Source organism: Sciurus carolinensis, chromosome 11, assembly GCF_902686445.1.
Source record: "Sciurus carolinensis chromosome 11, mSciCar1.2, whole genome shotgun sequence".
Lineage (NCBI taxonomy): Eukaryota > Metazoa > Chordata > Mammalia > Rodentia > Sciuridae > Sciurus > Sciurus carolinensis.
In genome coordinates, this window is record NC_062223.1 from 17,353,703 (window position 1) to 17,380,049 (window position 26,347).

The 26,347-nt window shown below is 39.7% G+C and overlaps 2 protein-coding genes across 2 annotated transcripts; one reads left to right on the forward strand and one right to left on the reverse strand.

Moving 5' to 3' along the window:
* Positions 1-13,889: 13,889 nt before the first annotated feature.
* LOC124959080 (olfactory receptor 1S1-like) lies at positions 13,890-14,876 on the forward strand. Its single transcript, XM_047517722.1, has one exon. The coding sequence runs from the start codon at positions 13,890-13,892 to the stop codon at positions 14,874-14,876; it is 987 nt and encodes a 328-aa protein (XP_047373678.1).
* Positions 14,877-23,410: 8,534 nt separating this feature from the next.
* Positions 23,411-24,355, reverse strand: LOC124960051 (olfactory receptor 9Q2-like). Its single transcript, XM_047518575.1, has one exon. The coding sequence runs from the start codon at positions 24,353-24,355 to the stop codon at positions 23,411-23,413; it is 945 nt and encodes a 314-aa protein (XP_047374531.1).
* Positions 24,356-26,347: the final 1,992 nt, after the last annotated feature.

Below are 26,347 nucleotides of genomic sequence, written 5' to 3' on the forward strand. Positions count from 1 at the left end.
AGTTCCTTGAAAAAGTAAACAAAATTGATAAGCCCTTAGCCACAATAACAAAGAGAAGAAGAGAGAAAACTCAAATTACTAAAATCCGTGAGGCAAAAGAAAACATCACGACAGACACCATTGAAACACAGAGCATAATTAGAAGCCATTTTGTGATTTGCATTTCTCTTATTAATAGATATGTTGATAATTTTTTCATATATCTATTGATTGCTTGTGTATCTTCTTCTCTGAAGTGTCCTTAGCCCATTTATTGATTGGTTTCTTTGTATTTTTGGTGTAAACTTTTTAAGTTCTTTATGAATTCTGGAGATTAGTGCTCTATCTGAAGTGCATGTGGTAAAGATTTTCTCCCTCTCAGTAGGCTCTCTCTTCACATGGTTGATTGTTTCCTTTGCTGAGAAAAAACTTTTTAGTTTGAGTCCATCACATTTATTGATTTGCTCTTTTATTTCTTGTGCTTTGGGTCCTAAGGAAGTCTGGTCCTAAAATGACATGATGAAGATTTGGGCCTGCTTTTTCTTCTATTTGGTGCAGGGTCTCTGGTCTAATTCCTAGGTCCTTGATCCATTTTTGAGTTGAGTTGTGAAGGAAGAGACACAGTGGTTTAATTTCATTTTGCTGCATTTGGATTTCCAGTTTTCCCAGCATCATTGGTTGAAGAGGCTATTTTTTCTCCACTGTACGTTTTTGGCACCTTTGTCTAGTATGAGAAAACTGTATTTATGTGGGTTTGTCTCTCTGTCCTCTATTCTGTACCATTGGTCTACCTGTCTGTTTTGGTGCCAATACTATGCCATTTTTGTTACTATTGCTCTGTAGTATACTTGAAATTCTGGTATTGTGATACGTCCTGCTTTACTCTTCCTGCTCAGGATTACTTTGGCTATTCTGGGTCTCTTATTCTTCCAAATGAATTTTATGATTGCTTTCTATATTTCTTTGAGGTACATCATTGGAATTTTAATTGGAATTGCATTGAATCTGCATAGTGCTTTGGGAGATATTTCCATCTTCTATTGTTTTCTTCAATTTCTTTCTTTAGTGTTCTGTAGTTTTAACCTGTTTTGTTAGATTGATTCTCAAGTTTTTTTTTTTTTTGAGACTATTGTGAATGTGGTCATTTTCCTAATTTCTCTCTCAGAGGATTCATCACTTATGAATAGAAAGGCATTAGATTTATGAGTGTTGATTTTACATCCTGCTAATTTGATGAGTTCATTTATTGGTTCTAGAAGTTTTCTGGTGGAATTTTTTGGATCCTACAAATATAGAATGATGTCATTGGCAAATAGTGATAATTTGAGTTATTCTTTTCCTATTTGTATACCTTTAATTTCTTTGATCTTTCTAATTGTTCCGGCTAGAGTTTCAAGGACAATGTTGAATAGAAGTGGTGAAAGAGGGCATCCCTGCCTTGTTCCAGTTTTAAGAGGAAATGCTTTCAGTTTTTCTCCATTTAGAATGATGTTGGCTGTGGACTTAGCATAGATAACCTTTACAATGTTGAGATATGTTACTACTGTCTCTAGTGTTTTCTAGTGTTTTGAGCATGAAGGGATGCTGTATTTTATCAAATGCTTTTTTTTTGCATGTATTGAAATAATCATATGATTCTTAACTTTAAGTCTATTGACATGTGAATTACATTTATTGATTTCCAGATGTTGAACCAACCTTACATCCCTGGGATGAACCCCACTTGATTGTGCTGCACTATCTTTTAAATATGTTTTTGTATAGGGTTTACCAGAATTTTGTGAAGAATTTTTGCATCTATGTTCATCAGGGATATTGGTCTGAAGTTTTCTTTCCATGATGTGTCTTTGTGTGGTTTTGGTATCGGGGTGATACTGGCTTTATAGAATGAGTTTTGAAGGGTTCCTTCCTTTTCTATTTCATGGAATACTTTGAGGAGTATTGGTCTTAGTTTCTTCTTTGTAGGTCTCATAGAACTTGGATGAGAATCTAATTGGCCCCAGGTTTTTCTTGGTTGGTAGGTTTTTGATGGTTTCTTCTATTTCATTGCTTGAAAATGATCTGTTTAAATTGTGTATGTCATCCTGATTCTGTTTGGGTGGGTCATATGTCTCTAGAAACCTATCCATATATTGGAGATTTTTCTATTTTTTTTTTGAGTACAGATTCTCAACCTAATTAGAATGGCTATTATCAAGAATACAAGTAACAACAGGTGTTGGTGAGAATGTGGGGAAAACTGTACACTCATACATTGCAGGTGGAGTTGCAAATCAGTGCAGTCACTCTGGAAAATAGTGCAGAGATTCCTTAGAAAACTTGGAATGGAACCACCATTTGATCCGGCTAACCCACTTCTTGGTCTATACCCAAAAGATTAAAATCAGCATACTACAGTGGCACAGTCACATCAGTGTTTATAACAGCTCAATTCACAATACCTAGATTGTGGGACCAACCTAGATGCCCTTCAATCGCTGAATAGATAAAGAAACTGTGGTATATATGTACAATGGACTATTACTCAGCCATAAAGAAGAATAAAATTTTGGCATTTGCAGGTAAATGGTTGGAGTTGGAGAATATCATGCAAAGTAAAATCAGCCAAATCCAAAAACCAAAGGCCAAATGTTTTCTCTGATAAGTGGATGCTGATACATAATGGGGGGCAGGGGTAGGGAGGGGGTAAGGAAAGAATTGAGGAAGGATGGATTGTGTAGAGGGAAAAGAGGGATGGAGAGGGGGTGGAGTAGAAGGAAAGATAATAGAATGAGACGAACATCATTACCCTATGTACATGTATGATTACACAAACAGTGTGACTCTACATTATGTACAACCTCAGAAATAAAATGTTGTACCCCATTTGTGTACAACAAGTCAAAAAAATTAAAATTTAATTTAAAAAGATCTCTAAAATTTATAATATTGTCTACAAAAATGCAGCAGACTTAAAATTATATTTAGAATAATATTTAATAATTCAGGGCAAGGTTTAGCTCTATACCTATAAATGACAAAATCAAGATTCAAACTGTATTTTTTTTTTGCAGTGTTGGGGATTGAACCCAGGGCCTCATGCTTGCAAGGCAAGCACTCTACCAACTGAGCTATATCCCCAGTCCAAGAGTCCTATTGTCTTTGTTCATTTTTTGCAGTTCATTGGCATTGAACCCAGGCACTGAACTGGCATTGAACCCAGGCCTGGTGCTTGCTAGGCAAGTGCTGTACCTCTACACTACATTCTAGGCACTAAGAGCCCTATTCTGGAAAAATATACTTGTGTAATAATAAATTTAAATACACCAAAAAGTTAGCAGTGGTTATCTGTGCCTTTTAAGATGATATATTTTTTTAATTTGCTTCTTTAGTTATTGATGTATTTTCTACATTTGCTAAAATAAGTCTGTGTTCTTATAATCAGACAAATGAAATTTTGTAAAAGGAACCTGAAGTTGGCATATAAACCTCTCCACATCACAGCTTGGAGCCACCTTTGTGTTTTTCCTAGTTTAGGACTATTTCTTTGAGGTTCTTCTTTTTTCCTTCAAAACTGCTTTTGATGCATTTAATTTTTAAGCTGATTTCACATGGGGATAAGGAGAAAAACTACAAAGTGTTACTTATTCTGGAGACAGTCACAGATTTGACAATATATTAGAAATGCTTTTGCTTCCAAGTAGATGCTGGAGGAGAAGAATAAAACTCCCTGGTCGACAGGCGGCTTATCAGCCTATCCAGGCCAAGTTAGATCAGAACATAAGGCATAAATTATATTTGTACACATTGTGTCAGGCTTTGTCTGAAATACCATCAAAAGAGAAGTCTGCAACTGTATTTTCATGCTTCCTTTTATTCTCTGTTTAGTGTAACAAATCATACAGGAAATTAACTTGGAACTCAAAAAGAAAAGGGTGAAATGTTACTCTACAGCAAAGAAGGCCCTAAGGAGTTGCTGGATCCTTTCAACCTGAATCAGTGGGCTCCCCCAGCTACCTTCCTGCATAACTTTGAGATAAATAGAATAAGCCCCTCTTTTCTTTTCTCTTTTTCTTTTTTTAATTTATTTTTAATTGAGTAAATTTTGCACATTTGTAGCAAGCAACATGGTGTTTTGATATAGCTATAGTTGTGGAACAGCTAAATCAGCTACTTAATGTATGCATTGCCTCAAATACCCTTTTTTAGCAATACTTAAAATCAATTTTCTTAGCAATTTCCAAATACACATTATATTGTTATTAACTATGGTCATCTTGATATACAATGATCTCTTGAACTTATTCCTCCTAACTGAAATTTTGCATTCTTTGGCCAATATTTCTTCAATCCAGCCACTCCTCAGCCTCTGGTAGCCACTATTTTACTCTCTGTTTCTATGAATATGATGTTTTTATTCTCCACATATGTGAGAACTTGTGCTATTTGTCTTTCTGTGCTTAGGTCATTTCTCTTAACATAATCTTCTCCAAGTTCATACAGGTGGTTGAAAATGATAGTTTTCCTTGCTTTGTAAGCCTGAGTATTCTCCCTCCATTTATAGATGCCACATTTTCTTTATTCATTCATCCAATGGTGGACATGCAGGATGGACATGTGGGTTGATTCCCTATTTTGGCTACTGGAATAATTTTGCAATGAACACAGGAGAGCTCCTCCTTCTTAATGAAAAAATAATCCTTTCATGCTAGAGTCTGGTTGAAATTATTATATCATGGAATTAGAACATTGAATGGAATATCACTAAATCATAAGTCAGATGGTGAGACAAAGGTGCCAATCAGTGGTGTTTCCCTTGAGAAAATCACGTCCACTCATAGCAAGGCAGCCTCCAGGAAGCACAAGTGATAGACAGATTCGCAAAACTACTTTAGGTTTCCTTCACCTTTCCTCCTCTTGCTTCACCACTGCTTTCAAAATTGTACCTCTTCCAAATCCCTGGCCTTCATACAGATTTTGGGGTATGCAGGTCTCTCTGTATTTTCTTTTTCTTTTTTTTTTAATTTTTGTTGTTGCTGGTGCATCTTAATTATACAGGTGTGGCCTATTTGTACATAAACATAATTTGATTAATTTTACTACCCAGTGCTTCCCCTTACCCTCTTTACCTCCCTCCCTTGGTCTCTTTTCTCTACCTTAATGGTCTCCTGATGTTCTCATGTCCTTGCCATCTCCAGCTTCCACACATGAGAGAAAACAAGATAGTTGTTTCTCCGAATCTACCTTATTTCACTGAACAGGATATTCCCCCATTCCATCCATTTTCCTGCAAACAACACTATTTCTTCTTTACAGCTGAATGAAACTCCATTGTGTGTATATGTACATGTGTATGTGTGATATATATACCTATATATGTGCATATGTATAATTATCAGATTTTCTTTATGCATTCATCTACTGAGAGATACCTAGGCTGATTTCACAACTGGCAATTATGAATTGTGCTGCTATAAACATGGGTGTGCATGTATATCTGAACTGTGCTGGTTTAATTCTCTTGAATAAATATCAAGTAGCATTCTTACAAAAACTATGTATATAATACATTATGTATTTATATGCATATATATATATATGTGTGTGTATATATATATATATATTACTTTGTGTAAACCCTGTGAGTGGTGTTCTAAGAAACAAGAAGTTTGGGAAACAAATGAGTTCTTGAACTAACATTTCAATGTGTGATCTGTGTAGTCCTGTTAACCTTACTGGGGTATCACAATGTCTGTTTTTGAAATACTACCTAATAATGCCCAAGATAAGTATTCCTATGTCTAGTTATTCGTTATAATCAAATGTGTTTGGAATATTCTGATAAACCTAATATTTATAGCTATTTTTAAAATTCCATATACCTTTAATAATGCCAAGAAAATAACAACTATTTTAAGAATACTTTTTAACTTCATGCATTCCTCAGAATTCCCAAGAGCTCTGATTTCTCATCCCCACATGTTGAAGACCGAGGCACCCTTCAGGGGGAGGTGTTTATGCATGTCTGTGTGGTCTAATCAGGACTGATGAGTGTAGACAAAGAGATGGAGAGATAAGGAAATCATCAAATGGGAGAAGTTACTATGCAAAAGCACATCCTGAGCAGACAGGTTGTAGGGATATTGGGCTGGTCAAAAATAACCTGCACCATTAAGAATTTCAATAAGTATTTTTATGATAACCACATTCCCTCTGTGTCTAATAAACAAATCAACTGACAGAAAGAGGTCACTTACCACTCTGGGGATTGATTCACCCCCTTGTAAAAGGACAAATCTTTTAGAAGCTTTGTGGGACCCTCTAGCTCTTGATTCTATGACTCCGTTCATGGCATCACCCTACACTGCATAGCTGAAGGTGAGTGACTAGGAAGTATCTGGTAAGGAATTGGTAAATGCAAATCCAAACACTTTATCCTGACTTTCAAAGCCTGCCAGGATCTAGGGCACACAAGGAACTCAAAAAAATCCACACCAACAAAATAACCCATTCCATAAATAGGCAAATGAGCTAAACAGACACGTCTCAAAAGAAAAAGTACAAATGGTCAAAAATAAAATGTTCAACCTCCCTAGCCATCAGCAAAATGCAAAGCAAAGCTACACTGAGATTCCTTCTCACTCCAGTCAGAATGGCAACCGCCAAGAAAATAACAATAGATGTTGGCCAGGATGTGGAAAAATAGACCCCTTATACCCTGTAGGTGGAATGTGCTATTAGTACAGCCACTATGGAAATCAGTAGGCAGGTTCCTCAAACAACTAAAAACAGAACTGTCATGTGATCCAGCTATACCTAACTCCTCAGTACTTACCCCAAAGAATTAAAGACAGCATACTTTAGAGATACAAACTGATTTTTAAATGGAACAGCAGTGGGTAGAATAGGTGGACAGTACCATAGTAAAGTTTATGGCAAGCTGCATGGTATCAGGGAAGGATCTGAAAAACTGGGGAAAGAAACAAAAAGTAGTTGAAAATAGGTCCATATATGGAAATTTAGTATGTGATAAAAATAAGTCTCTATCAATCGGTGAAAAAAAAAAGAATCACTAAATGAAATTCAATTCCAATAGTATTTAAAAACTTAACCATAAAACTTGTGGAAGAAATCAGAAGAGAACAATAGCATAACCTTGAGATGGTCATGATCATTCCATGAAAGGCAGTTGCCTAAAATCCACAACAGGGAAGACTTGGGCCTCTGATCATGCAAAACTAGAAAGAATTATTATGAGAAAGATAACATGTCTTAAAACTGAATGATAAACATGACTAAGAAGATATATGTATCAGATCTATATATGTAGGAAACAAAGGACTAACATCCATAATATAAAATCGTGTATAAATCAATACAAAATATAACCTAACAGGAAAAAAAAGTCAAAACATTACAAGTAATCCACAGAACATAAAATATGAATGGGCCATAAACAACAAAATATATATTCACAAGCTTACACATAATGAAATAAGCTAGATTTATGTGCAATCATTTTAACCAATCAGATTATATCTACTATGCATAAACATGTAGGGTAACAGAGGCTCACAACTATTGTAAGTGCAGATTCCATACGATATTTTTAGAAAGCAGTTTGGTAATATCTATTAAAATTTACTTATAAAAAAATTTTACTTGTGCATGACCTTTTCATAAGTTTGTTATTTTTTGGTTTTTTAAACTGATATGTAAAAATATAGAGTATACATAGTAATGGGATACTATGTAATAGTTTGATAATATGTATACATTGTATAATGTTTAAATAGTTAAATTTATCTATATCTTCATATATCTTTATGGTGAAAATATTCAAGATCCTTTCTTCTAGCTTTTTGAGGTATACAGTACATAATTGTTATCTATAGCACCCCAGAGCTCCTTACTCCTAACTGTAGTTGAAGACCCATTGTTAACTTCTCCCCTCCCCCTCTACCCCTACATACCCAGTCTCTGGTTGTGTTACTTTTAAGTATCTAGCCTAAAGAAGTATCTGAAGAAGTGCATAAAAATATCCAGAACTATTTCAGTTCTCCATTATTTGTAACTGGAAAATTTAGAAGCAATCTGATAACCCTTTAATATGAGAATAAAGAAATTGTGCTTTATGCCACCATAAGAAATGAGGTATATCTAGATGTACTCTTGTGGAAAGTTATCCTCAGAGACATACAGAGGGGTCGTAAAAGCAGGGAGCAGAGAGTGTGCTCTTCCCTGCTAGAGTGGAGCATTAGCTCAACATTGACAATGATAGCATTCAGGAACAAGGTGATCATAACAGGTTGGCTGGTTTTTTGTTACTTTTGGTACTGTGTTAAATTCTTTGCAGACGATGCACCCTTTTTCTGCCTGCACCTGGAATGTTTGGCAACCCCTACCCTTACCCATTCTCCAAGGTTATTGTCTCTCAGCAAGGCCGGGGAAGACACGCTAGATACAGAGCACAGAAGAGTAGGACAATCTGAACCTGCTGGGCAACTTCATCTCTTGTCTGTCACCATGTGATGTTCCAAAATATGACCTCTTGAGAATAATGGTGTCTGCTGAACTTCATCCTTACAAATCTTTTAGGAAGTTCTTCTTTTGGCTAATTCTATTCCTAAACTGGCACAAGGAAGAGGGCTATGGAGAAATCACTTCCCAACCATAGCTAAGTTGACGTATACATTCCAGCTCAGCTAGATGTGGGTCTGCCATTCCTATCTGCAAGACTCTGCAAGCACAATCCAAGCACACACAGAGTGTCTGATCTGTCGTTATCAGAGCATCTCACACAAATTGCTGGGACCAAGGGACTCCTTTTAGGCCAAAGATGGTGCAGCAATGGACAAATGACCATAGAATTCATTCTTCTACCACATATTCCATTTCATAGAACAATGGAGCAAACTAATTAAACTATCTAAGTTGCAAGCAGGGAGCAATAACTTGTGAGTTGGGGTACTTTCCATCTGGATTATGTATATTTCTGAGCCATAAGGACAAGCAGTATGGTATCCTTCACAGCTAAAACACAGATCAGTTAGCCAATGATTGCTAGCAGGAATGGCCCTTCTCTTTCATAACCAAAGGCCAATTTAGGCAACTGGGGCTTTCTATTCCTGAAATCCTGAACCACAGTAATTCCAAATTATAATCTAAAATAAGCAATCACCATGCCCACATCCCAGCAAGATCAGGGCAATAAGAATTGAGATCCTTCAGGAGAAAAGGTTCAAATCCCAAAGACAAACACCAGTCATTCAAACTGTGAGCTGAAGTGTGAGGGATGGAAGAAAGAGGGGAAAATATCAACCCAAGCCTTGGTGACAGACATGGAGGTGAGGACTCTGGAATGCGTGTGGCTGGTGTTCCTGCCTCGGCGTTTCTGATCAAGGCTGAGCACCCACTTGTAGGAGCCTCTGGACCATGCCTTCTTAACAGGGACAAGTTCACACCCACATGGTCCAAATTTAGTTCTGCAGGGGAGAAAAAAATCGTAGATATTGTCATAGTGTGTTTCTCTCCAAAGCTCAATGCCATCTGACAAAATTGTTTTCCAAAAGTATTTAAAGTCATGGGGGTGAGGGTGTGAAAAGGATTCAGGATAAAAGATCTACAAAGGCTCCTTAAGGGAATATCTGGGCAATAATAAATAAAGGATTAAGGAATATTTCTCCTGATTGGCTGAAATTGTGTTTCTTCATTCAAGTATTTTCATTCTCTTGGGAAAATGGAGTCACCACACTGTAGTATAGAATCCAGGAATGATGGGACCACATGAGCAAATCTGGATGGCACGAGAGGTGAACTATACTGCACACCACCTGGACTACCTCTTTCTAACAACAACACCCACCTCTCAAACCCTCCTTCCTCTTCCCAAGTTCTCTGAGCTAGTGACATTGAGCCTGTGCATCAACACTTCCCACACAAATTCCCCTCCTCTTCTGGACTCAGAGTGATAGACATATATTGTGGAACAAGGTTCCTGGCTTTTGTGTAGCCACTAAGCAGTCAAATAATGCAAGGTGGAAGCTCAAGATATGGAGTGAACCTTAGCTAGTGGAAGACAAGATAAGGAAAGAGCATTTTAGATGCCTTCTTCTCTCCCCTCTGTAGACTGCTCCCAGCTGTGACTTCTCCTTCCATGATAAATTCAGACTAAGTGAACACATCTGAGGAATAAACTTCTCTGGGTCTTCCATGCTTATTATAAATAATGATTCTTGAAATGATGTATTATATTATGCTGCACTGTCTTTACCTTAGACTCAGTTGACTGTATTCCTCCTTCTAAACTCCCTGAGGTTTTCCCCTTCCAAATAAAATACCAGACTTGGGCTCTGCTTTCTAGAAGACCTATCTTAAAACAGTCAGAGAAGTGACTGATAAATATCCCTCATGGGTAAATGGCCAACAAAAGATTTCTGGCTCCACACACATTTCCTTCCTGTGACTAGACATGTAGATAGCTGACAGATGATAGATAGATAGATAGATAGATAGATAGATTAATTTGCCTTTACTTTCTTCTCCATTACCTCATTATTTTAAATATTAGTCATGAATACAAGTTATTCAATCCATGTCATGAATACTGGTTGAGTTGCTTGCTGTTGAGAAGGGAATACGTGTTCTTGGTTTGAGTGAGAAATAACTGCATCATGTTATGAAGCACATGAACGTATTAGAAGAAGGCAAGTATTCATTCCTGTCCAATTCAGGGACTGTTTTTCCAGGTTTCCCAATGTATTGTGAACCACTGGATGTCATTTTAATGTTTCTTTTCAATAATACAAATACACATCAGTTTTCTTTCCTTTGCATTTAAAAGCCCCGAGCACTGATTCTCTGGGTCTCAGACTCCCTTCTGATGCTGACAATCACTGGAAGGCTTAGGGGTCATCTAACCCCCTTCCACTGGGGATGGCATCTCTTTGGAGTCAGAGTCACTAGCAAGGGGATGCAACCCAGTTCTCTGGTGTTTACTAAGTGCTCCCTCCAGGAGGCTCTAGAGAGAAAGCAGAGGAGGAACTTTTGAAATACCATCATCTCCCTGGGAATGTAAGACGCACACAGCAGTGATTCACTTGCTCTAAAGAGCAATATCCAGCCAAATTACAAATAGAAAATCACACAAAGGAAGAACACCAACCAAAACAGACTGGAGAAGCAAAGCTGCCTGTCTATTCCCCATTTGCCTCATCAAGGGCAGGATGTGAATGTTTGTCTCTAAGAAAATACTTCAGGGATGTTATCCCAAAAGACTCAGGAGGAGCTCAATGTCCCCCATGAGCCCAGCATCATGGTTCCATTAATGCTGATGCTCAAAGCAAGATTCAGCTCCGAGAAGTGCACCGAGTATCTGCATGATGCCCCCAGGCGCCATCCGCTACAAGAAAGCTTCTGAGTCCAGACTTCAGTAACTTCCTGAGATCTGACCAACATTCGACCTTCACCTTCGGAGGTGAGCCTTTTTAAAATTTAGCGCCAGTCTTAGCTAGTCACCTCAAGGACTCGAAACAATGTGTGCAAGTCTGCCCGTGACTAGGAGAGGGAGAACAGGCAGGCGAGACTGGAGATCGCCACTCAAAAGCACACAAACTCCCTTTCCAGTGAAGCCCAGTCCAGCCCAAGACCTGGAAACTACAAGACTATCTAAGACCAGTCTGTTTCTTAGGCGTAGATCCCTGCTGGTTCCTTCTCCCATTTGAGTCTGTCATGGAATCTCCCTCCTGTGTAGGTTTTCCCCCATTTGATTTGTGAGCCAGGCTTCTCAGAAGCAAAGGGACCTCAGAGCTCCTCTCTGGTCCTCCATGGACCTTCAGTTTTCCAGAATTCCAGTTTCCTGGCCACTCGATGGAAAAAGAAAAGCTTTGCAAGATGAGGGACTTGGAAGACAAGAGAAGAAAGGAAGGGAAAATGAGAGGATAATTATATGGGGAGAGTAGAAAAGACAGAAATCAGCCCGCTTGCCGCTCACACTGATATCCTTTCCAGTAAGTCACCAGTCCACTCTCGCCTCCCAGTCTTAGGTGGTACCACGTGAGGTCCTGGAAGCTTTCTGGTCACTTGTGGTTTAAGTGACCAACACTAGTGACTTTTACACTGGCACTGAAGACCCATTTCCAGGTTTTAAAACGCCAAGCCCAACCAAGCCTGGCCCAATTCTATTCCACTTTACAACCAGTTGAAAGCACAGGTCCTGTCTCCAGAGCTCATGCCTGACGTGCCGCTCCGGGATCTGCGAGCCAGAGACACCCGTTCTGCCCATGTTCTTTAACCCCGCCCCTCCATCACATTGCTGCTGTCGTCATGGTCATTGTTGTTGTTTCCGTTCTCCTTTCTTTTCTTTTTTAGCCTTAGAGGACCAGAAAGGAAAAGTGAGAGTGGCAGGGGAAGGCAAGAGTGTCCAAGTCCGGGGCCATAATGCACCCAGTCGTTGGGTGGAAGCAAGCTCCTCGTGAGACGGTTTTTGGGTTCTTCCACGGTCTCCTTTCAGACTGCTCCATCATGCAGCTCCCTGAGAAGGGCCACAACTTCTCACCCTTGTCTCTTTCATAAGAGAGCTGCCTCTGGTCTCCTCCTGCCACAGCCACCTCCACCCAACCGGCCTTTCTTGTTTGGAATCCCAACAGCGAGGCTTGAGTTCAATGATCCCCTGTAGCATTCACCTGGCCTATGGGAGATTCACAGATTCCTGCCCTGCCAGGAGTGAGGATGCAGGGTTTCCCTACTGACCCCCATTTTTCTCTCTGCCCCTGCTAGAGTGAGCTGATCCAGTAACTCACCTTTAGAAGTGGGAGCTATGCACAAATCTTTAGGTTCACAGGAGTCCTCTAAATTCTCCTGGATCACCTAAACAAAGGTGCAAGTGAAGCAGAGTTCGGGTCTTCCCTTCTTGCATTCATTCTCCAAGAGCAGTTCTTTCGGAGTCCTCGTCTAACTGGTAGGAAGAAGCATTCACACAATAATACGCTTCCTTTTTTAAATTTTTTTTTTATTTTTACAGACTGCATTTTGATTCATTGTACACAAATGGGGTACATTTTTTCATTTCTATGGTTGTACACAATGTAGATTTGCACCATTTGTGTACTCATACATGTACATAGGGTAATGATGTCTGTCTCATTCCTCCATATTTCATACTTCTGCCCCCTCCTCCCTCTCTTTTCCCTCTATGTAATCTAAAGTTCCTCCATTCTTCTCTCATCCCCACCCCCACACCTCCATTATGTATCATCATCCACTTATCAGGGAAAGTATTCATCCTTTGGTTTTTTGGGATTGACTTATTTCACTTAGCATGATATTCTCCAATTCCATTCATTTATCTGCAAATACCATAATATTATTCTTCTCTATGGCTGAATAATATTCCATTGTATATATATATACCACAGTTTCTTTATCCATTCATCTGTTGAAGGGCATCTAGGTTGGTTCCACAATCTAGCTATTGTGAATAGTACGCTTCTATAAGGATTCTCAGGTTCAGTTGTTTCTCCTTCCCTGAATGCTTCACTCTTCAATATTCTATTTCCTTAGATTGAAAGGATGAAGTGAACAGTGAAGACAGCCTTTGGATGAGTTTGTTCATTTTTAAGTAATTCTTATAGGGGAACATGGGGTGTGCTTCATCTGTGGTCCTCAGTTTGTGAGATTTAAGCAATATTCAGAGCTAACTGGAAAAATCACATTCAGAATTCTGTTAGAGTTTAAAACACGTTAATTGAGAAATATCTATCCTGTGCTGTCTTTTCTGAAGGCATTTCCTAAGTCTCTGCACTGCTGAGATAGTTCCTTATTAAGTAGCCCTTCTACTAAATAGAAGGAACCTCATTCTCCTTGGGTGTAGGAGAGGTACCCCACTTACTGAAATGGCTGAGGGGTACCATTTGGGGTTTTCTTATAGGGATATGAAGACTTTGTGTTCTTTTCTTCAGATTAACAGAAATATGCATCAAGGTAACCAGACCACCATGTCTGAATTCATCCTCCTGGGACTCTCCAACAAGGCTGAGCAGCAGCATCTCCTTTTTGTGCTCTTCCTGGGTATGTACCTGGTCACTGTGCTTGGGAATGGGCTCATCATTCTGGCCATTGGCTTGGATTCATGCCTGCACAACCCCATGTATCTGTTCCTGGTCAACCTCTCCTTTGCCGACCTTTCCTCCACTTCCACCTCAGTCCCCAAGATGCTGATGAATATTCAGACCAAGAGTCAATCCATCTCCTACGAGAGTTGCCTCACACAGATGTACTTTTCCATTGTGTTTGTCGTCATTGACAATTTCCTCTTGGGGGTCATGGCCTATGACCGCTTTGTGGCTATCTGCCACCCTCTGACCTATACGTCCATCATGCGTCCCAGACTCTGCGTGTGGCTCACAGTCATTCCATGGTTCCTCAGCAATATGGTCGCCCTGACACACACCCTTCTGCTCACTCGACTGGTCTTCTGTGACCGCAACACTCTCCCACACTTCTTCTGTGACTTGGCCCCTCTGCTCAAACTGTCCTGCACAGATGTGATGATCAATGAGCTTGTGTTATTGATCGTGGGCTCATCAGTTATCAGCTTCCCCTTTGCCCTCATCCTCTATTCCTATGTGTGCATCATCAAGGCTGTCCTGAGAATCTCCTCCGCGGAGGGAAAGTGGAAAGCCTTTTCCACCTGCAGCTCTCACCTGACAGTCGTATTGCTCTTCTATGGGACCATTGCGGGAGTTTACTTTTTCCCCTCGTCCACTCACCCTGAGGACACAGATAAGATTGGTGCGGTCCTGTTCACCGTGGTGATACCTATGATGAACCCCTTCATCTATAGCCTGAGGAACAAGGATATGAAAGGTACCCTGAGAAAGCTCATCAATAAAAAAAGGTTACTTCCTTTGATACCATGAGCATCTGATTCCTTTGATCTCCATGGCCAGATGGATGATTCAACCCAGAGTTTGTGACATAAATGAGATGGTTCAACTTTGGATGACCTTCCAGATAGCTGCCTTCTATTCCAAACTCTGAGGGGTTGGTGCTGACCCACCTAGTTTGGTCTTGAAAACAAGACCCCTGACCCCCACACACATGTTTTTATCAAAACAACGACATACATCTTGATTGCTACCTATGTTGCTACAAACTCTGGTGTCAAATTTTAATAACTCAGACACTAGCCAGTACATGTGATGTCAATAATCTAGCTTTTGCAGCTTTGAAGCCAGTTATTATTAATCATTTATTCAATCTATATTTTCTAGGTAGTTTTTCCCCAAAGTATGTTTTGCCAAGGTTCTATTTAGTGAGATGTTTAATAGTTGTAGAAAGGAATATTTCCACTTTCAAATAATTAGGGGCAACTCTGAGTTAAATGAAGCAAAATGCGATGAACTAGCAAATTTCTCTGAGTTTTTAGTTAGTGTAATTTTCTATGAGGGTAAAATAGTGTGCATCTCTTCTCAAAACTAAACTGATTTAATAATACAGAAACTCATTTATCTCAGAGTGGTTTGTAGAACTAATGTTGTACAGAATACCTTTTGAGAAATGTTATTCCAGGTGACTTCAATTATTTCAAGAGAAAATCATGGAATTGTGCTTATAGAAGATATTGGTGATGGTCCTGACTCTGTCCTCAGGTTGCTATGAAAACTTAAAGCATACCAGTTCCCCTTCTTGAGCCTATTTTCTTATCTATAAAATAAAGTCATTTGTCTAGGCTGCCTGTGCATCAGAATTTCTTGGGGGGAAGGGATTTTCCAAAATTCACATCTTTAGATCCTGCAACACCTTTTCTTCTTGGTCAGATGCAGTGGTGTGGGTTCAGATTGTTAAAGTTCCCTTGAGTCAATTTCACTGAGTTTTAAGAAAGGATATAGGACAGTCACATACAACAGTATAGTGGAGAACTCCTGACCACCAGACATGCTTTTTAAATATCTCAGTTGTTTCATGTATGGTCAAGAGACAGTACTGAATGATTGGGCCATCACTGTTCTGGAAAACTTTAAGCCTGGTGCTCTTTAGGCATTAAACCCTGTTAATCACACAGAACCTCAGAGGTGTGTGACGATGCTCATTTGCTGGTGCATGTGCACCTCAGCAAGTATAGATTACTCATCAATTTTAGCAATTAGTTGCAAGAAGGCTTTGACCAAGGTTCAAATCCTCAGTCCCTGGGGTTAAAAAAAAGATTTATGTCACCGATTTCATCCCAAACCCTGTCATAGACATGCTGAAACAACCTCTCTAGTGAAAGTATCAGGCACTCATGTTTGGAAAACACACAGGTCTCTATCTCTGTGACCTCTTCTTCTATTGCCTTTGACTTTGAGATTCCTCAGGAATCTGGAAGGCAGGGAGTGAGGCCCAAGAAAGCTGATTTGGCCAGAAATAGATTCATAGGCAAAATGGGAGTTTTCTCAAGGACATGAATTAGAATTAGGGTTAGAACATAGAAGACAGGTGGGTAAGAAGACAGAGTCACAAAAACCTTGACAAATCTTCACAGAGAAGTATAGATCTGTACCTAGAGGTATGAATAACCCTTAGACTCCAATTTGTCATCTTCAACAAACACCTGTTGAGAACCTTCTATTTACCAGTGTCTGAGTCTGATCACAGAACTAAGAGAGAACAAATGACTCACCATTTATGACCTTGATGGACTCCAAAACTAGAGAAAAGTTAAAAATAATTTTACATGAGTTTTAAGACTCAATAAGCAAAGGCAATGTTTGGTTAGTAACGAATGTCATTAAGGAAGTGTAAGCTTTTTACACCGCACAGTCAAATGAATTGTGTGCTATTCTTGCTCTAGCTATGTCTGAGAAAAGTCAATTTGTGACTGATCAATAAATTAAGAGTAACCTCTGCCATCTAACTACAACTAGTACAAATGTAAGAGGGGTGCCTAAAAATGAAGAAAAAATCTATACATTGGATATGAATGATCTATAAAATCTAATGTATAAATGCCTGCAAATACTCACTCAGCAAAATTTTGAGTACCTAGTGGGAGTCAGAAGGAAGCAGGGCAGTGTCTGCTTTCTTGACTCTTAGCTCATAGTTCACAAGACAATGAGCTTGTAAATGCATGAACGATGGCTGTATTACAAGGCAGAAAGAAGTAAGCAGGGTTGGGGGAAGATAATGAAATAGGTTGGAAGGCCTATTCAGGTAAGCATTGGAAGACACTTCCACCAGACATTTGAGCAGAGAATGAATAAAACAAGGCAGTGAGTCAAGAGAAGATCCAAGACAAGGAAAGAGTGAGCTTGAAGATACTTACCTGGGAACAGGATTGGTTTCTCCAGGGACAGGCAGTGGATAGCCCTAGGACAGAGTGAGTGAGGAGAAGGGAGCAGAGATAGCCATGCAGGTGTTAGGAACCCATCCAGATGGAGTCTTATAGGCCATGCATGGCAAGGAATTTTATATTACTTAAATAGTTAAAGTATTTAAAGTCATGAGACTGAATGAAATCACCTACATGACCAGAGATAGAGAGTATGACAAAGCCCTGGAAGACTCTGACCTTTAAGAACAGAATAACTGAGTGCCCAGAAAGACAAATAGATTTTTCTAAGAAGAAAGAAACTGTTTCAAATCCACTGTTACAAATACTTTCTTTTTTGCTTTTTTTTTTTTTTTTCTTAGTTCTAATTAGTTACACATGACAGCAAAATGCATTTCAATTCATTGAGCACAAACGGAGCACCACTATTCATTTCTCAGGTTGTGCATGATGGGGGTCTGTTATCAACCCTGGCTGTCTTGCAACCTCAGCATTGAAACTGAAATGAAACTGACTCCTGCAGAAGAGATTTGAAGAAGATGCATCTCGCATCTTTGCTTCTGTCTTCCTTTCACTTGCTCTATTCTCCTTTTAATGGAGGATTGTCAATGACTCAGAACACGAAATTCTTTTATAATTGACAATGACCTATTATATATTTTATGAATAACTAGAAGAAAGGAGTTTGCAGTCTCAAAACACAAAATAGTGATAAGAAATGGAAATGTTAATTACCTTGATTTGATCTGTATATCCTGAATGGTGAACAACAGAACATGCATGGAAATATCAACCTGTACCCCATAAATGTGTACAATAATATGTGTCAATCAGAAATGTTTAAAAATAAACAAATGTAATTAAATTGGCATACAGCTTTAGGCAATATCATCTGTGATCTTTTTAACCACCAAAGAATGATCAGAAACATCATCTATTTTCTTTCATAATAAAATGAATAATACACTATGACCAAGTATAGAGTATCCAGAAATACATGAATGGCTATATATTCCAAAAGCAAACGGTGTTATTCAAATACAAATAAACAAAAATAAAAAAAAATGATATCTCCATGGATGCATAAAGACCTTATGAAAAAAATCCAAATGTCCATTCCTGGTATTAAAAAAAAAAAAAAAAAAAACTCTCAACAAACTAGAAATCCAGGACTGGGGATATAGCTCAGTTGGTAGAGTGCTTGCCTCGCAAGCACAAGGCCCTGGGTTTAATCCCCAGCACCACAAAGAAAAAAAAAAAAAAAAAAACTAGAAATCAAAGGGAACTCCCTTAACCTGATGAGAAATCTACATAATGAATGGTGAACAACAGAAAGCTTTCCTCTAAGATCAAGAACAGGACAGGAGTTTATATCCCCACTACTTCTTTTCAACATTACAATTCCAATCAAAATTTCAAGAGACTTTTTTTTTTTAAAGATTGAAAGACTGGTTTTAAAAATTTCATGGAAGTTCAAAGGGCATAGAATAACTGAAATGACCAGGAGATTAGATGAAGTTTAAGGACTAACACTAATTGAAATCAAGAAACATTAGTGTTCAGAATGAGGTATTGGTACAAAAACAGAATATAGAGTCCAGAAATAGGCCCATGCATACGTGAACAACTGATTTTGGCAAATGTGCAAAGGGAACTCAGTGAAGTCATCACACTGTACTCCTTGAATATATACTATCTTTATTTGTCACTTAAATATTTACATTAAATATTTTTTAGTGGGCAACAGATGTTTCTCCAAGGAAGACTCACAAATGCCCAACAGGTGTGTGAGAAGACACTCAACCTTACTGACCACCAGAGGAATGCAAACTAAACCCAACATGAGCCATCATGTTGTTATAAAAACCTTGATAACAAATGTTTATGAGGCTGTGGAGAAATTAGAACTCTTGTGCATTCTTGGTGGGAATGCAAGATGGTGAAACTGCTTTGGAAAACAATGTGGAAGCTTCTCAAAATACTGAAAATAGAATTTGTATCCAAAAGAATTGAAATCAATATCTCAAAGAGATAATCTGCACACTGCAATATTTGTCACAGTAGCCACAATGTGGAAACAACTTAAATGCCCATTAACAGGTGAAGGGTTAAATCCAATGTGCTATATACCTACAGTGAAATACTAGTCAGTCTCAGCAAAGAAGGAAATCCTGTCATAGGCAACAATGTGAATGGACCTTGAAACATCAGGCTAAGTGAAGGAAGCCAGTCACAGAAAGACAATACTAAATGATTTTGCTCACATGAGGTATCTAAACCATCAAACTCATAGAAGCAATGAGTATAACACTGGCTGCTAGTGGTGGGGACAGGAATCAAGAATTGTCGCTCAATTTACAAAGTTCGGTTCTGCAACATGAATACATTCTGGAACTCTGTTGTAAAACCCTGTGCTTATAGCTTACAATACTTTTGCATATACTTTTATGTTTTGTTAGTTCATTGCAGTTATATAAAATATTAGGATTCATTTTGACATCATCATACATTCATCAGATAGAATTTGCTCCAGTCCAGTCCCCAGTACTTCCTCTTTCCCTCCCCTCCTAGCTCTCTCTGTTCCCCTTTACCTACACTGCCGGTCTTCCTTCTATTTATTTATATTTTTATTTAATGCTTTATAGATATGCATAAAGGTGAAATTCTCTGAGGTATATTCATATATGTACATAACATCATTTGGTCAATTTCATTCCACAGTTCCTCCCTTTCCTGTCCCTCCTTCCTCCCATCAATCCCCTTTCTCTGTTCCACTGATCACCCTATTTTCATGAGATTCCTCTCCCCCATTTTTTGATTCCCCACCCCTCCTGGCTTTTTTTTTTTTTTTCTAAAATTTGTTCAGATGTAGATTTTATGCTATCTTTTCTTACTATGATTTTTAAGAAAAGGTCTAGCCATGCTAAGGGTCAGTGAGATTTGGAGTAAGTGGAATTCTTATAAATTGCTGGCACTATTGATATGAATGTTCAGTGATACAAATACTTTGGGAAACATTTCAGCAGTTTCCTAGAAAGTTAAACATACATCTCCTTTATGACCCAACCGTTTTACTCCGAGGTACATACTTAAGAGAGGTGAAAGTATATCTCCAGTCAAAGGTTCTCCATTGGCTATTTATAATAGCCAAAAACCAGAAACAATCCAGATGTTCATAAACAGATGCATAAGATAAACAAACCTGGTATATCCATATGATTTAATTATACTCAGCAATAAGGAGTAAATTGTTGATATATATATGCAACACTGTTAGTGATTCTTCAAATAATTATGCTGTGAAAAAAAGCTATACATTATTCCTTCCATACAAAATCTGCATGAATTTCTAAGAAATTCAAACTACTGTATTATGAAAGCAGATGAGTGTTTTCTGGGATATGGAGAAAGAGTTGTGGGAAAGGTCATGTGGGATAAAGTATAGTAGGACACAAGAAAACTCTTGAGGATGATGTATGTATTCATTATCTTGGCAAATATATCTTGATGACTACTTCATGAGTATATTCATTTGTTAAAACTTACCAAATAGTGACTTGTTTAAATATAAATTTATTGCATGTCAATTAAATCTCAATAAAGTGATTTTTTAAGTCAGAAAATCAGAAAGGATTTTAGACACACCCTTTGAGTAGCTCTTATGATGATTATAATAGAATCAAAAATAATGAATTATATATGTATATAAATATTCAATTTAATATTTATACATGCTATTAAATAGTAAGAAATAGCAATGATTGCATTTGGAAAGTAATCTCAAATTCCTTCAATGATTCCTTAAGACTGAAAAAGAAGACTTGAAGGCAAGGTTAGTGACTGAATGGTGGCACCATATGGATTCACTGTTTATTGGAAAAAGCTTTGACTGACAGGCATTCCAGGAGGGCTTTGGTAGGCGTAGTTCATCTGAACCAATCCTGCTCTTTCTGAGGGAGCTGAAATTACCCCCAGACTTTCCACAGTGACCTGCAGGGGTACCTTGATAAGTTTCATGAACTTCAAATTTATGTTAGTCCCAAAACTGTACCCACCATAGTCCACAGTGACAGAATATTGAGACCAAGAGCTCAATGAAACCCAGACAACTCTGAAGAAAGTCACAGGAAGGTGGGACCTTGGAGAAAGAATGGAAAGGGTGGGCAGATATCAGTTAAGAGTAGGCGCTCTGGAGTGGGAGGCCTCAGAGCAGAAACTTCCGGTCTGCCCCTTCCTTGCTGCATGACTTCAGTTAAGTCATTTAAGTCACATTACCTTTCTGGTCTTAGTGGGTTTTTTCTTTTGCTAAGTAGAGTCAATAATAATTATTTTCCATTACAGTTGCTAGGACTAAAATCAATGATTCATGTAAAGCTTTTAGCATAGTAACTTGCATATGGTTAGGATACATTAACTTCAAAGTTAAGTTTAAAAATTATTAGTGAACTCTCCACTTCTAGAAGGGTCCACATCCAAAGCTCATGGGCCCAGAAGGGATTGTCTGAGACAGTTCTAAAATAAAGAGGCCCATAGTTCAGCTTTTTGTGTTCTGGAGTGTGAACAATCATCGTAGTAACATTTATTGATGGGTATAGGAGCTTAATAAGCACGCTTCTATTCTCCACAAGCACCAAGTTGTTTTAAGAATAAATGAGATACACGGAAAGCCAGCACAGGGTAAGTGCTCTGTAAGTAGAATTTCACAGATGAGAAGCAGGCTGAAAGGTACTAACTAATCTGAAGTCATACAGCTAAGAAGTAATAAACGGGACACATCAGTACCAAATTCTAAGATTTTCTACAACACAAACACATCTAACACCCGCTACGGAAGCTGGTGTGTTGGGGGAACACTTACACAGCAGTTGATATTTGAAAAAAAAAAAGCCAAATGTTGGATTGCTTTCACCCCGTTCAGCAGTTTTTAGGTGCTTTGTGCAAAGACACAAAAGCTAACAGGTGAATTCCAATTTCTCAGCCACCAGCACAATTTTTTTCCCAATATCTTCTCCTTTTAGAATTTGGAAGCTGCCATTTGTTCAATCCACACACCTCCTTTTCTCATGCACAGCTACACATGTGCACACACACACACACACACACACACACACAGAGTCACATTACACAATACTAGCACTTTGGGGCTATAAAATGAATGATGCTGACTGTCTTCTACTTCCAGAGATTAAACTTTTACCTTTTCTCCACCAGGTAAAAGGGAAAAGAAAAGTACAATAACAATAAATTCTGGGCTGAGTGATTTAGAACAGGCAGTAGATCACAGCTAGAGACAGTAGGTATGGCAATTAAGAGCTCGGACTCTGGCTGGGTGGAAGTCTCACTCTACCATTTGCTTGCTGACCTTGGGAAAATGACTCACCTCTCTAAGCTTAAGTGCTTCATCCACCTGTAAAGCAGGAATAATAAAAGAACATGCCTCATAGGGATGTCCTGCAAATTAAATAAGATAATTCCTATAGCAAATCTCCTGTAATTTCTGGAAGGTAATGCCTAATAAATGTTAGTTGCTATCTTAGCATTTAAAGCCACAGAAGCCAAGAAGGAAACTAAAACAGAAGAAATAAAGGGATCTGGAAAATTCCTTTGAATAAAAACTGAAATTTTCTTTGTAGACAGCTTCATGATTTTTCCAAATATGTTTGCCTAACTCATCAAGTACTTCTGTACCCGTGAATGTACTGGGGCCAGCAGATATTAGTGACTAAAGACACACATGGTCCCTACCCATGTGTGCATCAGATGCTCAAACATATAGACTTATTAAGTAGATAAACCCACAGGGCAGATAAGAAACTAAGGACTGAAGAAGATGGAATTTAAAGATAGACGCTGATGCTTCATTCATTCAACAAACATTTATTGAGGGCTTTTTGTGTGCTCCATGCTTTGCTAGACCCTTGGTATGAAAATATGTTTGTCTCATGTCATTTACTTTCCAGTTGTGAGTATCAGACAATATCAAACACATAAAACATCTAGTACGTCCAAATATGACAAATATTACATAGAATAATAAGTCAGAGTGTAATTAGGTGTGATTTTTACGGGAAGAGTCTAGGAAAGCCTTCCTGAGAAGGTGATATTTGAGAAGTGACAGAAATGACACATTTTTCAGGGGTCAGTCTAGAGGCTTCTGGAAACCTTTGACCTGCTCAGGGATTTCATAACTGCCTCCTTTACCTCCTTGTTCCTCAGGCTATAGATGAGGGGGTTCAGCATCGGGGTCACCACTGTGTAGAGCACAGATACCACCCTGTCTCCCTCCGAGGACTGGCCTGAATTGTCTCTCAGGTACATGAAGATGAGGGTTCCAAAGAAGAGAGCAACCGCAGTGAGGTGGGAGGCGCAGGTAGAGAAGGTCTTGGCCCGGCCTCCAGCTGAAGGGATCCTCATGATGGCCATGATGATCAACAGGTAGGACACCAAGATGACCACCACGCAAGCAGGCATCACGAAAATGGCGAACACAATAATCACCACTTCCTGGGTGTAGCTGTCCCCACAGGTCAGCTTCAGCAGAGGAGGGAGGTCACAGAAGATGAAGTCGATCTCACCATCCCCACAGAAGGAGAGAGTGAAGGCTGAGACTGTTCGAATGAAGGCACTGGAAAAACCAGCCACATAAACCCCAGCTACCAAGCCCAGGCGGGCCTTCTGCGTCATGATGGTGACGTAGAGCAGTGGCTGGCACACGGCCACGTAGCGGTCATAGGCCATGATGGCCAGGAGGTAGCAGTCGATGGAAGCAAAGAAGGTGAAGAGGAAGAACTGAGCTGCGCAGCGAGCCTGGGAGATGGCCAGGCCGTGTTCCCGCAGCACGGCCAGCATCTGAGGGACGATGACCGAGGAGTAGCAGATGTCCACGAAGGAGAGCTGGCTGAGGAAGAAGTACATGGGAGTGTGGAGCCGGTGGTCTTGGTGGATCAGGAGGATCATCCCTGCGTTCCCCAGCAGAGTGATGAGATAGAAACTCAAAAACGCCAGGAAGAGGGGAGGCCCCCACTCGGGGTGCTGGGTGAAGGCAGTGAGGAAGAACTGGGTCACCAAGGTGTGATTCACCTTGGCCATCCACGCAGCGGTTCCCCTATAAGGGCCCAGGCGGGAGCCAGAGGAGGCGACCCCTCCAGGGAAGTTCAGGTCATTTCAAGTCATCGAGCTCAAACTGAGCATCTAACGTGGAGTCATTCAACTCCAACATACTTCACCGTCCGGGAAGATAGAGGCAAGTTGAGAATTCACTGTAATATGACAAGGGATGAATGGTTTTATTAGTGTGAGAATGGAAAGCAAGTGATTCTCTAGCTTACAAGTCAGATCATATGTTTGCAACTCTCTTTCCAATAAGCCGTTTGATGATACACCAGGCACTTAACCTCTCTCAACCTCAATTTCTTCTTCTGCCAAAAGGTGATCATCCTATCTGCCCTGCTTAGGAGCTAATGCATAGATTAAAACAGATGCAAACATACATCAAAAAAGCAAACAGCACTCCACAAGCGTGTGTTGGCTATTTTAAACGAAACTTTTAAGGAAGGAAAATTAATATTCTATGAACAAAAGAACATGAACCAAAAAAAAAAAAAATCATTAGCAAGCTGCAATGGGCTCTGCTTATAGGAATAAATCTATTCTCAGTCTAAGAACATGAATGTTTAACAAACAGCTGTTTTCCTCACTAGAGTTGGCTGGCTTACTGAAGCTTTATATAAATATATACACACACTAGCATTAACCTTGGAACCAATAGCAAACATAAGCTCCTTTAGGCTCCTAACAAAGCTCCATAAATGTTTTTCACTTTTTCTCAAAAGACCCTAATAAAGGAAAAAACTTGATAATAAACAGTATCCAAATTTGAAATCAGGAGGAAGCAGTAATGCCTTCGCAGTCCGATGCTGTCTGAGTGCTATTGAAGAAGGAGTCTGGGTTGATGGATTTGGGGGTCCTTGATAGAGTTCTAGCACAAGGCTGTAAGGAGGGCTTTGGTCATGTTTCAATACCTAGTGCACCTGCTGCAGTCAGGCCAATGCTGAGCTCACCCAAAAAAGGATAATAACAAAGACAAGAAATTAATACTGCGTGTCCTCAGTCGGGCTTGAACTGTCCCTACCCAGATTCCACTTTGCTGGTGTCTTCATCCTTTGCTTGCTGTTTCCTCTGCTGGTGACCTGTGAATCCAGAGGACACGTGGGTTCTGGTTCATCCACATCACATGTGGAAACCCTGGGCAAGTCTCATTTCCTCTCCGGGCTAAATTACCTTGCCTGTGTTCCCTTTCAGTAAGCAACGGTGCAGCATGTGTGCACAGTCATAGCAACCTGTGCCTCTGTTCCAGTGCCTCTGTCCCCAATTCTCACCCTTGACAAAGTAATGCATCCCTGGCACTAGCATTTCCTGGGATGTTTTGCAGACCCATCCCAAGACAGCAGGGCTAGGAGACCCGCCTTTCTCCCAGCTCTTCTGCTCCAGCCCTAGCCCTTGCTGGTCGCATGTCTTGTAGTCACTGCCCCGGCTCATGCCTCTAATTGGTTCCTGAGGTGACTCTCCAGGGGAAGGTGATTTCGTGTCTTCCTAACAAGGTCTCTAATACCTTTGAAGATTTCTCTTTAATTTCAAACTCCCAAAGTCCTTTCCTGTCCCTTGCCACCCCTCAGCAGGGTCTAATGGGGCTCATTCCTAGTCTTGCCTTCTTCCTGCTTTGTCCTTGAAGGCTGCCTGTGTCTCAGCGGGCACACACTTTTGCTCTCTGTCACCAGGACATGCTGGAACTGGCGGCTAAATGCTTGCATTCGGCAGAAGCGGAGAACCTTGCAAACGGGGCGTCGCAAACGGCATGTTGGAGAGGCAGGCGTGAGTGGGCTGGGAACAGACGTCCTTTAGAAAAACGGGACACTCCTGATGGGGACCATACTCTCCACCAGCGCTCTGGTTCTCAAACTTCAGTGCGCATAAGAGTTCCCCGGGGAGTTTGCTGTGTGAATAGCAGAGCACCACAGAATGGGTCCTGGGGCCGTGCATCTTCACAGGTTGCAGGAATGGAGGTTGTTAACGGGCGTGCCC

Bases quoted from the DNA above. Each gene is read 5' to 3' on its own strand.
- LOC124959080 (XM_047517722.1), top strand. From the start codon at position 13,890: ATGAAGACTTTGTGTTCTTTTCTTCAGATTAACAGAAATATGCATCAA.
- LOC124960051 (XM_047518575.1), bottom strand. From the start codon at position 24,355: ATGGCCAAGGTGAATCACACCTTGGTGACCCAGTTCTTCCTCACTGCC.